General features: G+C 40.8%; 1 protein-coding gene across 8 annotated transcripts in view; it reads left to right on the top strand.

Annotated features, from left to right (window-relative positions):
- LOC410956 (serine/threonine-protein kinase NLK) overlaps positions 1–15,225 on the top strand; it is a 181,611-nt gene that overhangs the window by 149,698 nt on the left and 16,688 nt on the right. For 6 of the 8 annotated variants that reach the window (XM_016911230.2, XM_016911235.2, XM_016911236.2 and 3 more), the window contains exons 5-9: positions 4,372–4,457; positions 4,628–4,837; positions 5,198–5,386; positions 7,538–7,739; positions 10,626–10,719. In XM_016911230.2, the coding sequence (XP_016766719.1) occupies positions 4,372–4,457; positions 4,628–4,837; positions 5,198–5,386; positions 7,538–7,739; positions 10,626–10,719 (781 nt within the window). Of the gene's footprint in view, positions 1–4,371; positions 4,458–4,627; positions 4,838–5,197; positions 5,387–7,537; positions 7,740–10,625; positions 10,720–12,211; positions 12,470–15,225 lie in introns of all 8 variants that reach the window. The other 2 variants (XR_003304377.1, XM_016911232.2) reach the window with 2 other exon arrangements.

Genomic DNA, 15,225 nt, shown 5'->3' with positions numbered 1-15,225 from the left:
CTTTTCGATCAGAGACCAAAGGAGTGTCCATTGAAATTTTTTTTGGAAAAATCAATCCAATATTTTTGGGATTGAATGTCCAACGAATTACGGACAACAATTTTTTAATACATATTTATATCGAAGAATTGGGAAAGAAAATTCCCGTGTCGAAAAATTCAACCCTCCGGCAAAAAGTGGAAAGCACGATATCTAAAAATCACGGTGTAAAAGATTCAAAAGCTGTGAACGAGGGAACGAAAATTCGATTCACGCCCCTTTTGACCAGAGAGAGAAAGAGAGAGGAAGGAGAAAATTTATTTTCACGCGAGACACCCGTAAAATCGAGCAAATATATATATATATATATATACACACATCATAGCCTTGCAACTTGTCGAACAAAAGAGACCATTTATTGTATCGCATCGATGGAAAGAGAGAGAGACGAAGGAACAAAATTGAAACAAGACGAAAGGAAAAGAGGATGACATCCGATAACGCTCCTTCTTTCTGGTCTCGATTTATCAACACGAGATAGAAGGACTACCGTCACCGTGGAAAGAAAGAGAAAGAAAAGCGTGGGGGGAGAGAGACTTTAATTACCGGCGGGCGAATTCGCAACCGGACGCACCCACGGGGCAGATTACCCCGGTAATATTACCGAGTTTTATTGCAGGGGGAGAGAAAAAGAGAGAGAGAGAGAAAAGTCGAGGCCTGAATGCGGCATGACTCACGGCACACTCATCTGGCACCGATGTTTCTGCTCTTATTGCAGCCAACCCCTCGCCATCTCCCTTAAACACGATACATCCCTCTCTTTCTTTCTTCTCCTCCTAAACGATCCATCCCTCGCTCCTTTCCTTCACCCTTTCTCCGCCGAATTCTTTCCAACCTCTCCCCTCATCGGCACGAAAATGAAAAAGCGCGCTCGCGGTTGAGACCCGCTCGATCGCCTCCCCTCTCCCCTCGACGAGGGGTGGTTTCTCTCGGCGCGCGACGAGAAATAATTACGCGGCGAAAGGGGACGACGTTCCCCGCCGATACAACGCACATACAACGCGCTCTACGTGCCGCGGAATGCATTTTAACGCGTTGCAAGCGGATGACGAGATGCGGCGAGGTGTTGAGCGAAGGGGATGATCTCTTCTCTCTCTCCCTCGTCTCGCGAATCAACCTTGTTAAATTTACTTAATTTCCACCCGATATGTATTTTTCTCGAAGCTCTCGGATTTTTCGTAGGCGCTTTCTTTTGCTTGCGGATTTTATTATTTCTATTTCTGGAAAATTGGGGAGAGAGAAGGCGAGGTGTTGAGCGAAGGGGATGATCTCTTCTCTCTCTCCCTCGTCTCGCGAATCAACCTTGTTAAATTTACTTAATTTCCACTCGATATGTATTTTTCTCAAAGCTCTTGGATTTTTCGACTGCGCTTTCTTTTGCTTGCGGATTTTATTATTTCTATTTCTGGAAAATTGGGGAGAGAGGGCGAGGTGTTGAACGAAGGGGATGATGTCTTCTCTCTCTCCCTCGTCTCGCGAATCAACCTTGTTAAATTTACTTAATTTCCACCCGATATATATTTTTCTCCAATTTTTCGTAGGCGCTTTCTTTTGCTTGCGGATTTTATTATTTCTATTTCTGGAAAATTGGGGAGAGAGGGCGAGGTGTTGAACGAAGGGGATGATCTCCTCTCTCTCTCCCTCGTCTCGCGAATCAACCTTGTTAAATTTACTTAATTTCCACCCGATATGTATTTTTCTCGAAGCTCTCCAATTTTTCGTAGGCGCTTTCTTTTGCTTGCGGATTTTATTATTTCTATTTCTGGAAAATTGGGGAGGGAGGGGAGAGAGCAAAGGTTCTGTTTCGCGGGAAGGGAGTAGGAGACTAGAATTAAGCAGTTGAAGGAGCAATGGTTGCGATAAAATGGGGAACGTGATATGGAAATAATGGTAGGAGGGGAGTTAAAAAATAAAACGGAAATACAAATGGAGTATGGAATTTCCGGGTCACGTAACGTTACGAGAATTTAATTGGATTTTAAAAGTGGACTTCCTGCGAAGTTGTTTCCTGTTTTTCCCGCGGAATTTTAATGCGTGAATTCGTGGTTTCGCTAATTCGTAGGATAGGATTCGTAATTATTAAATCCACCCACGTTGATGCAACGTTTCTTCTGAATTAATACACGATTCAAATATATGAAAGTTGAAGAATTTTACCAATGATGAGCTCGTTTTAATATTTCATTAAATCTAAACAATTTAAATTGCCCGTTCCACTTTTGCATTTATATCGTTATTGTAATTTATCCTAAAGCTATGACCGGAAAAAAAAAAAAGACCAAGCAATTCGAAATGGAAATTCATTCACTCGACATCAAACAAACTGCGCGCTAAATTTTAATTGGTAAACTCATAAACAAATGTATGATTAAAAAAAAAAGAAGAAAAAAAAAACACTCTGTCGAACTTAATACCTAAAATTACAAATTAAAACCGAACGCTTCTCTCTCTCCCCGTTAAAAATATCACGCTTTGTAAAGCGTTTTAACATTTTTACCATTTTACCTTTCGTGGCACTACCATTCGTTCGTTGCAAATTTTCCAAAAATTCCAACCACAAATTCGCAACGAAATAATTATCGGCGCCTCGTCTGAAATGAAGCGTGTTTGCCGGCAGCCGACACGCGTGTCCATTTCGAAGGGATTACACGAAACGTTTACACTCGTCGCCCGTTAGTCAACCGCCACCCCTTTTCCTAAAGCCTCGAATCGCGCTTCGAGGGGTGGTAATCTCCCCCTCGTATCCAACCCTCCTCCGCCTTCAATCTACCCTCGTATCGTTCCGACGGTTTCCCGATTAAAGGGGGAGGCGAGAATGCGATTCCGTGAAAAGGGATTCCGATCTTTGCGATCTTTTCGATCGAGATGAAGAATCGATGAGTCAAAAGTTAGGAAATTCGAAGTCGAGAGGTCGCGAAGATTGTACAAATTTCGAAAGCTTGGGTGAAGATAAATAATTCGTGCAGGGAGGGGGTTCGCTGTTAGAAATTAATTTCACAAGTTCGTTATTCTCGAGTGGAAAGAAGGAATTGTATATATATAAAAAAAGAAATCTCAGAAGCATCCCTGTTGGGATCCTTCGTTTCCCTTTATTCCCCGATAATAAGGACAGGTTTCTTGCTCGATCCGGAGATTTCAATTTAAAACAGGTTTTCGGCTCGCGCGAAATTACCATCGGCCAAGGACTCGTCCCGCGACTCGATGCAATTTGTCGTCGATTTGACGAACACTTGGGGGACAGACTTATTCCACTTATCCCAACGTTCGATAAAACGTTAATAATCCTGTTTAATGCCTCCCCTCTCTCTGCCTATTCTCCCCGTTCGTTTATTCGAAACCATCCGAGATACAATAATCGGAGCCAATAAATGCAATAATATCGTAAATTGATAATTATTCGTCGGCGAGTAGTAGAGCGTGTCGTGAACGAAACGGTGGTAACGAGTAATCGAAAACCCAGATACGAATATTTATCCCATTATAAATTTATCCGTTTTCAAATCTCTGTTTCGATCGAAAGCATCCCCTAATAATAACCCGTTATATTATAATTGTGTCTATACAGCTTTCGAATAACAAATATTTTTAAGAATCGTCGCCTGTAACGTCGTTCACGATTTGTTCACATTTCGTCTTCGTTCCATTATTTTCCTTCTCAACAAAATACAAGAAAGATCGACCCGTTCTTCTCTCTCGTAAATGATTATCGATGATTAACGCGTGAAACGACACACGAAAGTGGCAAATAACAGTCGTGGATCGAAGAGCTCGCGACGGATCATCTGTGAATGTATGCAGATTTGAGCGAAGTGAAGAGGGCTTTAAAGATCTGGAGGGAGGGTAGGAATTTTGCTAAAATCGAGGTCGCGCGTTTCGACCTTCCCCGTGTCTTTCCAGGTTTTAGAGGGGAACGATAATAATCCAGCCGCAAAATTTTGGAACGTCTTGGAACGTGGTCCGGTTTAGGCAGGCCATTCCTTTCCGAGGTATTTCGAGAGGATTCGAAATATATCGGGGGAGAAAGGGGATTTTAGAGTTTTCGGGATCCGCGAGATTGGAAATTTAATTTGCAAAGTTTCGGGATTTCGGGGAATTCGCGTTGTTGGGCCAAGTTCGGCCGGGTATCAAAGTATTTATCGTGTATCTGGTAATTTTGACACGTTAGAAATTTAGAAATTCGAAAGATTCGAGAAAGTTCCCTCGAAATCAAAATGTTTGACTGGGAATTTTGGAATCTAAGATTTTACCTCCAAGGAGAATGTAAAAGAAATGTAAGAATCGAAGAATTCGTTCGTGGTGCAATTTTTAATTAGAATCCACTTCTGTTTCCAGGCCTCAAGTACCTTCACTCAGCCAGAATCTTGCACAGGGATATTAAGCCGGGCAATTTACTCGTGAACAGCAATTGCGTGCTGAAGGTAAGCAATCCTGATTCACAACCCCCTTTCTCTCGCTCGTTGAACGAACGAAATTCGAAATAAGAGGTAAAAGGGGGAACAGCTGATTTCTCTCTCTCTCTTTCTCTCCCCTCCTCCTGCTCACCTTGATAAACAACGAGAGAAAATTACGCGTTATTCTTGGCGAACAGATCTGCGACTTCGGTTTGGCCCGAGTGGAAGAACCGGATCAGAACAAGCACATGACCCAGGAAGTGGTGACGCAGTATTATCGCGCGCCGGAGATCCTAATGGGGGCGCGACACTACACGGCCGCAGTGGACGTTTGGAGCGTCGGTTGCATATTCGGCGAACTTCTTCGTCGAAGGATCCTTTTCCAGGCACAGAGCCCTGTGCAACAGGTCAGTCTCTCCACCTTTACACCGTTTCTCAAAATATACTTTTCAGAAAAAAAAAGAAACAATACGAATAATTGAACGATGTTCGTAATAAAAATTTTGTCTCTCCTCGATCGAAAATTCGTGCGTTTTTATATTATATCGCGTTGCATTGTTCCGTGATGAGTTTGGTCGAGAAAAAAAAGTCGGGGAGATAATGGAGGATCGACAGAGGATAAGAGCAAGGAGGAAGGAATCGTCTCTTCTTTCTCGAAACGATTCGTTTCATCCTCCTCCTCGATGTGCAACCATCGGGCAAAGGGGAGTCGAAAGGAAGGGAGAGGGGATATTTTAAAATGGAGCACGTTTTCATTCGCTTTGCAGCTGGAACTGATCACAGAATTGCTGGGCACGCCAACCCTCGAGGACATGAGGTTCGCGTGCGAGGGTGCGAGATCCCACATGCTGAGGCGCGCGCCGAAGCCACCCTCGTTGACGGCACTCTACACCCTTAGCAGCCAGGCGACGCACGAGGCCGTCCATTTGCTCTGCCAGATGCTAGTCTTCGATCCTGTAAGTTTTCTTCTTCCCTTCTCTCCGTCCACCTGGGGAGGATATTTCAACTTTTAAAGAAAACTTGGAACGTCTATTTTTTTTAAATCGTAGAGAATGAGAATAAAATTATAGACGCATTTCCGTGAAAATGTGACAAGTTTGGGGATTGATGAGATTTTATTTTTAGATTGAACGAAGATTACGTTAGGCTGTTTGTAAATATTATTATTACTTGAAAACGATAAAGTTTTGTTTTTAGATTGGAAATATAAGATTGAAAAGTTTCCTTTATTCCAAAAAAGAAAAAAATCTCGAAAGATCAATAATTTAATATTTACAACACATTGTGTATGACGGATCTTCGTTTCGTTTATGGATATATCTTAGAAAATTAATTTTGATAATGATAATGATGATACACGTAAGCAAATTATAATTCACAAAAGGATAAAAACCGAGAAGATTTCATTGAAAAATCGAAATCTGATTTAAACACTTCAATGTATCTTTGCTTCTTTCAATTAGAAGAATTGGACACGAGTCGAAGATCGAAATCCAACTTTCTAAAATACTCGAGAGAATGAAACGAGACTTTCTTCTCGCTTCTCTCTCCCTCTCTCTCTCTTTCTCTCTCAAAATCTCTCAATTTACACCGGTTGGAAATCTTCAACTGAGAAATTCCGAAAGTTGGTCAGCTTGCTTTACTTAAATTAATCATCGAGCTGGCCAACTTCCGTTTACACGGCTGGTTAACAAGCAAGTTTCCGGCGGTGACGTTATCGCTTCTTAACCACCCTTATCGACGTCCTCATCCTCTTCCTCCGCTTCCTCCGCTGCCGGCTCGAAACTGCATCACGCACCACGCTTCGTGAACCGAGCCAAGCCGAGACAGAGGAGGAAAAACAAGAAAAGAGGACGTGGAATAAAAACGTCGAAAGGAATATTCACGTGGCAGTTAATAAAAAAAAAAAAAAAAGAAAGAAAAAAGAAAAAAAAAAAGAATACTTGGAACGATGACCACACCACGACATCGTAAAAATTCTCGCCAACACCAATTCGTTCGAATGTGTTACAGCTAAAGTTGCAATAAAATCTTTACTGTCTTCTGTCCTCCCCGTCCTCAAAAAAAAGAAAGAAAGAAAGAAAAAATAATAAAGAGGATCGAAGAGAGAGAGTTGAAAAGGAGAGCCAGCCGCATACGTGTCGCGAACGTGTCGATATTTTTACCGCGAGGTAAAAATAACAAAGGCACGTCAGAGAATTTCAATAATTCCATTAAAATTAAGAGAGTCTGAGCCCGTTATTGGCTTCGTTCGAACCATCTTCTTCGCGTGTTAAACCAACCCAGCAGCAGCCTACTTTTCCACTCGATTCCTCCATGGTGCTGTTTCTTGGATCGATACGTTGAGTCGATACGTTGAAATAATGGTAGATCCGTTTTTAGAACAAGTGAAGACAGGAAAATAATCGAGATGAACGCGACTTTTCTCACGAGACGTTGTTTCATCCTTGTCATTGAAATGTATATGTGTACGTGTATACATGCACAACAGCTTGGAAACTTTTCTTCTCGAATTCTTTACGATGGGGTGTTTTGATACGTTTCGTGGCTTCCTGCAACAAGGGAGGATTCGCGGAGGCTTAATTAGAATCATCCCAAGTTTCTGGAATGGAAAAGACCAGGAGGAGGAAGTCGGAGGAGGCGAGGGAAGAGAGGGAGGGGAGGGAAGACGGAGGGATTAAAACTCGAAGGCGACACGAAAAATGTGGTGGAAACTTTGAATTTATCTTCGAATTTGTGTTGCGCCCCAACTCGAGGGAAAGAGAATATTTAAGTGGAACGAACGAACGTAAACTTTCCCTTCCTATTTAACACAAATTTGTCAAAAAAATCGAAGAATTCATTGAAAAAAAAATCCAATGAAATCAAAGTATAAAACAAAATAAATGAAATGAAAAGCTACACTATCCTCCAACTTATTAACCAATAATTTACCTGGTTAAAGTTAACAAATTCATCCCTAAAAAACTATCCCTAAAATATACAAAGTCGACGTGTAATAAGTTAAACCTTCGTACAGATAGCCAGAGATTCGAGAAGGAGCACCGTTTTTCTTTTTTCCGGTATCGATCGCGTTTTTGATCGTGTTTTTCACGAACTTCCCGCAGGACAAGAGGATCACGGTGGTGGATGCACTGGCGCATCCCTATCTGGACGAAGGGAGACTGAGATATCACTCGTGCATGTGCACGTGCTGTTACACGACCAGCGGCGGTTTGAGACAGTACACGGGTGATTTCGAGCCGGCCACGTCGCATCCGTTCGACGATCTTTGGGAACGGAAGCTCACCACTGTGCAGCAGGTGAAAGGTAAGAGGAGAGCTTCTCGAAACACGAGCTGCTCTTTTTCGATTTATCATTTATCGAAACGAACCAAGTTTCTTTCTTAATAATAATCGTATCCTTTTTGAATTTTTCTTCTTAATAATTTTGTCTGTGATTTTTGCTTTATTCGAAAAATTTGTTATCGGTTTGTAATTCTTTCTAATTTTTGAAAAATTCAGAAAGGATACAGCAGATGAAAGGTGAGAGGAGAGCTCCTTGAAACACGAGGTGCTCTTTTTCGATTTATCATTTATCGAAACTAATCAAGTTTCGTTTAGAAAATTTCCTTTCTTAATAATAATCGTATCCTTTTTGAATTTTTCTTCTTAATAATTTTGCCTGGTGACTTTTGTTCGATCGAAAAATTTGTTATCGGTTTGTAACTCTTTCTAATTTTTGAAAAATTCAGAAAGGATACAGCGCGACCTAGATCCCTCAGACTTCTTCAGACTCCATTGGATGGAGAGAGATAAATCTCTAAAGAATCGGTAAATCCTTGAAAATTTCCTCCTCTAGTTTCGACGAAGAAGATAAATGAAAACGTGATCGTAACAACACTTTGTCAAAAATTCTATTCGAACTTATTCTTCTTCTTCTTCTTCGTCATCCACGATGTTTACAACGAAAATCCAACCAAGATGTTTACCAAAAACAAAAACCTTTCCAAACGTGTTTCCCTCCTTCGAACGGATCGAAAGAAAGAAAAATTAAATCGAATGGTCGCGAAGAAAATCTCAACTTCGACGAAACAAAAGGGGGGAAGACAAATTTATTTTACCAACTGCTACTAAACCAACTACCACCTATCTCGGCATCGAGAAATTTTCTGCCGCAGATTCAATAACGGCGGATCGATCGAGCGACGCTAATAAATCGTGCCTCGTGAATTTTCCACGATTTTCAGAGGCGTTCTTAACGCCAACGCGGCGTGACTCGAACCGTATTCGTGGCGCCAATAACGAGCCACGTTCGACGAATACTAAATAAAGTGGGACGAGTTCTGTATCCTGATGGATAAGATACATTTTCCTTTTCTTTTCTTTTTTTTACCGATAGAATGTAATATTTAAAAGATATCACACATTGAATATTAAAATGAAAATATTTCGAACAAGATTAGACGCTCCGTTTCTCTTTTTGAATAATTTGCTAATAAAAAGCGAATTTATCAAAAATTTGAAATACTCCTAAATTATCATATAAATCTAATCTCTCCAATAAAAGATGGTAAAGAAAAAGTACTCTACGACAATTTTAAAAATGGATGCTTTGCTACTTTGCTCTCCTGGTTGCGGACTAATCGAGGGGGAGAGGGGAGGAGAAGGGTGAGTCGGGCAAAAGTCGGAGCCCGCCGACACGACACCGCATTAATCCACGGGAGAGAAAAAATGCATCGTGCGTGTGACTCACGCGCGGATTATTAATAGAAAACGTTTTGGACACGTGGCTTGGTTGCAACGGATACGCGTTGCGTATTGCGTGTGTCCCCGCGTTAACAGTGGCCGATAAATCATCGTTTATCATTGGGGGAGGGGGGCCTCCGTCCGCGGCCGATTTTCTCTCGTCGATAGAATCGACGTTTCCAATGTCTCGTTTCGCGCCATATATTCGTTAAGCCGAGCGAAAGGGGGATCGTTTATCATTCGAAATCTTGACCCGAAAAACAAATTTGTTCCCACTCGAAATTCGAATTGCTCCGTCCGTTTATATCCGAAACCACTTTTAACAATTTTAAAATTCTCTTAGAGATCTTTAAGAAAAATTATTAGAGATAGAATATAAAGATATTCCACCGGTTCGATATTTTTAAATCTCGCTCGATTTGAATATCGTTCGAATAATTCGACGAGGAGATAATTTCTGAATTAAGAAAAAAGGCAATTGACGGACACAAACGGTTTATCACGAGTGAACGAGTTTGATTTCGCGTCGGGGTGAATAGGACGCGTAACACTTTAATCGGGGACTCGGTGCGGCCGGGTGGAATGGTCGCGGACGATCGCACGTGTTCGAGAAAGGTGTCGCAAGGCAAGAATCGTCGCGGCGAGGAGAACAAAGAAGCGGCTGGATGGGTTGCGGAGATGCCAGAAAGCTTTCTCGGAAGTTCGTAAATTTTTTATTACCGCGTCCGAGGCGAAAGAAGTGGTTCCATTTTCGTGATGGTCGGATAAAGAGCGTAACAATTTGAAAAATTTAAAATTAAAAAAGAAAATTGAATGTCTGTCCATGAATGGCCATGATATTGTGTAATAGTTTATATAATGGGTAAAGAGAGATGTTATAGAGATGTCCCACCATCTTTTATTGCTTATTACTTTTCATTCGTAAAATAATGATAGAAATCGAGTTTATGTAATAGTTTACCGATTTCACCCGTCGCACCTGTGTCCTTTCCCCAACGGCCTTACTTTGAATACGCCAATTTCATTCCGCCACAGATACACAACGAATTTCCAATTTTCACCCCTCCCTCCCCAAAATTCAACCAATTCTATAAGAATATACGATTGGAGAGAGATTCTTCTTCCAAGAATCACGTATAAAGTTTTCGTATTAGATATCATACTCGTCGAGCTTAACGCGTCCTAAAACTGAATTCTTCTTTTCATCATCCCCCTTTCTTAATACACAAGACTAAGGCTAATCTGCGAACGACAACAACGAAGCGTAAACAATCGATCAACCCTCTTCCCCCTCGACCACCACCCTCCTTCTCCCTCAAGAGGTTCGCAGGAACGACTCGTCGTCCCCGACGAGGGCCGCCCGGTCTTCGTGCGCTCCTCCCCCTCCTTCTCTCCCTCCTCCACCAACACCGGGGAAGCCAGACAGTACGCCGATATTCACCCAACGTTACGACGTTGTCTGTTTCAGAGGAAATGCACAAATTTATAGCGGAACAGCTGAACACGTCGCGCGTGCCGCTCTGCATAAATCCGCAGTCCGCGGCGTTCAAGAGCTTTGCAAGGTAAGCCCGTAAGGTGGCGGATCATTCCGTAGATTGATTGATTCTTTAAAAAAAAAAGAAAGAAAACGATACATTGTGATTCGCAAGAAGAAATGAGAGAGATACGTTTATTGGTTAGGATTGAAAAAAAGGAAAAGGAAGGGAAGGGAAAAGGGGTTCTTCTCATCGACGGTTTTAGGGAAAATACGTCGGGGGAGGGAGGGGGATAATAATACAGGGTTCCTCGAAGAGAGCCTCCTCTTCTCGTTGAATTTTCCCTTCGCGATGACCGCGACCTTCCTGATCCTTTTTCTCCTGTGAAGAAAAAAAAAAAAAGAGAAGACCACATTTCGAATCTCGTGCTCAAGGGATATTAAATAAGTAAGGGGGAGGGAGAGGGTGGGAGGCGCGTGTGTATACAGTGAGAGAGAGAGAGAGAGAGAGTGAAGAGGGTGGAGCACACAGTGTATTTTCCTTTTTCCAAGTCGATCAGGTAAGAGGAGAGGAACTGGATTGAGAATGGGGGAAAAAGGAGGGGAGGGGGGAGAAAAGATGGACAAAAGAGAAGGGAGAAAAGGCAGAGAAACGGGCATAAGGGCGTAACGTAGAACGGAAATTAAAAACGAGGTGGAGGACGAGGGAGAAAAGAGAAAGCTGATGGTAAAAAAGAGAATGTGTGTGTGTGTGGAAGAGAAAAGATCGAAAGGAACAAGGAGAGAACGATCTTTTGTCCAAGAACCACCCTCCTCGCCGATGTCCTTTTGCTCTCTGCGTTCTAACCCTCGAAAACTTGGTGGTCGATTCTTCTGCGGGGTGCGGAGAAACGATTAAGAATTTAACCCTTCCCTTCTTGTTGTTTGTTGTTGTTGTTGTGATGTGCAATATATATCGTATATTTTCCCTCGTGAATTTATATATAACGATTAGTATTAGATTAATTGCATCAAGAATTACGAATAATACAAGGAATGTGATTCCTTGCTACGTATAACGTTACCAAAATTTTTAATATTCGTTCGTAGTTGTTTATACGTTTTATATTGCAAAAATATCGTTGAATCGAGCGCCTTTTGTCCCTTGATTCCTGCGAAAAGAAAAAAAGAACAAAATTGAGAAAATAGAGAGGAAGAAAAAGCCCTTACTATTATTGTGACAGACGCTGTGTGCAAACTCTCGGTATATAAAAGATGTGGAGAAGAGAGAGAGAGAGAGAGGGAGAGAGAGAGAATTAAAATTGAGATCTTGAGACGTGAAAAAAAAAGAAAAAATGGATCATTAAGGTGAAAAGTAAAAGGGTCAGAAAGGAACGAAAGCTTGTTCGAAGAGAAAAGCGCTTAGAATTTCTAAATTAATCTCCCTTAAATCCCTTAAGAAAATTTAATAAAGAAAAATGATAATAATAATAATAAAGAGAAAAAAAATAATAGGGGAAAAAAAAATTCATTCTTTCTTTTCACATGTGATCTTCAAAAATGTGATAACATTATTTCTCGTGTTGCTTACTGCCGTCAAGTTAGAGCAAGCCGATCGCCGACCCAGCGCCCTACGCCGCGTATACGTACACGTTACTACCACTACCAGTACCGAATCAGCTATCTACCACTGTCAGCTACTATCGACTACTACCGCTATCGTCTACCACTACTACTACTACCGCTACTACTACCACTACTACTACTACCACTACTACTACCAATCGTGTTACGTCTCCTCCTGAACGAACCGAACGAACAGAGAGTCAGCTCTAGCCGGCGTGACCTCGCTCGCTGAGGTACTTGAACAAACCATTTTACCAAGCATATCTTTTTTGCATTTTTTTTTCCCCCCCTCCTCCCCGCCTCCCCCGTTTTCTTTATTTACACTCGTTCTTCTTCGATCGAAATTTTTCGATTTGTATCATATATTTTTCCATTGTTTTTTTTTCTCTCTCCTCCTCGCATCTTTACTTTTTTCTCTCTTCCTCCCTTTCACCCTCTCGTTTCACCCTCTGAACATTAGCATCAATATGACAAACCATTTTCTTACCGTTTTTAATTTTAATCTCTCGTCTTGCTTCTTACGTATTTTTTTCTTTTTTTTTTGTTTTTTCTTTTTTTTTTAATAGAGACTTTTGTATGATTGATACTGTGTATATATAAATATATACATACATATATATATATATATATGTGTGAATGAACAGTTTGATATATATATATATATATATATATATATATATATATGTGTATGATGGGTCCTCGTGAGACACACGTTGCCGGATGCACACGCCACCGACCAGCTCGCTCGACCGACTTCCGATCCAAGCCTGACACGATTCGAGAAGCCTTCCCGGCTACTTGGAATCGTAAATCTCCTATAATTGAGTTTGCTCTCTCTCTATTGGCCTGCTCCTCGAAGGTCTGCCAATTTTATCGATCGATTCGTCCCCAATTTCAAACGCGTTTAATCCTCGTCGCGTGATGTTACACGACGACGACGACGACGACGACGAGAGAAAATTAAATTAAACGGGAGAAAAATTACACGTCGAGAGAAATTGTGGAGAGGGAGAAAGAGAGGGAAACGAAAGGGAAAAAGAAAAGGATCCTTCTTTGAAAAGAAATGGGGATTCTTCCCTCGCGCGTGTACAGTTTTCTCAATCGGTTAAATGGAGCGAGTCTCTCTCCGTGAATTCCTATTTTCTTCTTATTCAAATTTATCAAACTTATTCCACGCGTATCGATAACGAGAATGAGAATTCGTGTAGAAAGTAAGTTTTAATAAGAGAGAAAGGAAAAATAGAAATTCCAAACTATCGACATAGATATCGATGAAATATTTTTGCAAATCTGAATGAAAGTCAGTCTCTCTAATTGGGGATTCACTCGAGTCGCTTTTCATCGAGTTTTGCTAATTAAACGGCAGCTCGACCGATTAAAGAGACCTTTAACGAATTAACGACACGCGTGGATATAAAAAGTGGATGTAAAATCCTGGATCAAAGATCAGATTAAAGATAACGCAGTGTACGTAAAGTTCCAAGTTGGGGGATCTTCGAGGAGCTCGAAGGAACAAGTTGGAGTGGAATAATCGCATCTCACCTCGCGTTTGATACACAACTGATTAAGCAAGAGAATAGGGTTGATCGTTTGAAAAATTTGTCTCCATTTTTTTATTTCTTTTTTTGTATATCATCGAGGTGGACTGGTCGCTGGCGTGTTATTTTTTTTATTTTTTTTTTTTCTCTTACGTTTTGATCGTGAGTCGCTGTGAAAGTGGTACTTGTAAATAACGCTGAGAGAGAGAGAGAGGACGGTTGAAAAGAGCGCTTTGTTGGACACGAGGAGTGTAAGAAAGGCCTGATCAACCATGCAGCATTCAGTTGAGAGAAACGGGCCTGAGAGAGGAGAAAAGAAATATGATTAAAAAAAAAAAAAAGAAATAAAAAAAACGGATCGCGATTCTTATCGAGAATCGGACGAAGGGGGAGGGGAAAAAACGATACTCTCTTTCGTAGAAGCATCTGGACAGGACATCCTCTTGAAACTAATCTCCATCCTGAATAAATGATTTCCTAGAGAAGACCCAAATAAATGAATGCCTAAAGATATCTCCCAAAAAAAAAAAAAAAATATTTCCATGGAAATCCAAACGCTTCGTTTTCCACTTGATGATAGTTGGATATACCTTTCTGATCTATCTGAAAATTAATCCATATTCAAACGAATATTTTCCACTTAACATTACCATTCCATCCCTGAGAGTTTAATCCTTAAACTCTTCCCATCCCTGAATACATCCTTCGAATCGATAATTCTGTATTCAATAAGTGATTTTCGACTGGAAGTCCTGGCGTGATCTGGCTGTTGGCACAATGACCGTAATCTTCGAATTAACACAACTAATTAATTTTTTACATATACATATATATTTTTTTTTTTTAATCGAGCATCGAAGATAAAATAAAAAAAAAATGGAAAGATGAAACTTTATCCGCAATGTTCCCAAAGAAAATATTTTTCTTTTTTACATGCGTTCCTTTTTTTTTTTCCATTTTTGACTTTTGTACGCTAATTTTTATAATTCTTCTTTTTTTTTTATTCTTTCTTTTATCCATTCTCTCTTTTTGCAAAGATTGTACGGTACAATGGTAGACGGAGGAACGAAAAGAGAATTTTTTTCGCCGATCTATCGACGGTACAACCACGCAGCAGACTGTGATTTTTCAACGACCAATGACCCGCGAAGTTATTACTGTCATTTCGCCAAATCCGGGACGCGACATGGGTTTTTCGGTTTGGAAATTTTCTCCACCGCCGGATTTGCTTTGCCAAGAGGTTCGGGGTACGCGATTAATTAACGAAGAAGCAAGGAAACTTCGCTAGTTCTTTCAACTTTTTTATTCGTGCATCTCGATGATTTAATATATCATTTTTTTTTTTAACACAACAGGGTTGGAATAACTAAATTGAATTCTCGATCCCCCTCTTATGATAGGAAAAAAGTATTCTAATTTTGTTTTCGATATTTCATTCGTATCTTGAAAAC

Source organism: Apis mellifera, linkage group LG3, assembly GCF_003254395.2.
Source record: "Apis mellifera strain DH4 linkage group LG3, Amel_HAv3.1, whole genome shotgun sequence".
NCBI classification, from domain to species: Eukaryota; Metazoa; Arthropoda; class Insecta; order Hymenoptera; family Apidae; genus Apis; species Apis mellifera.
Note: the sequence above shows the minus strand (reverse complement) of the source record. Positions and strands in the feature narration are given on the sequence as shown.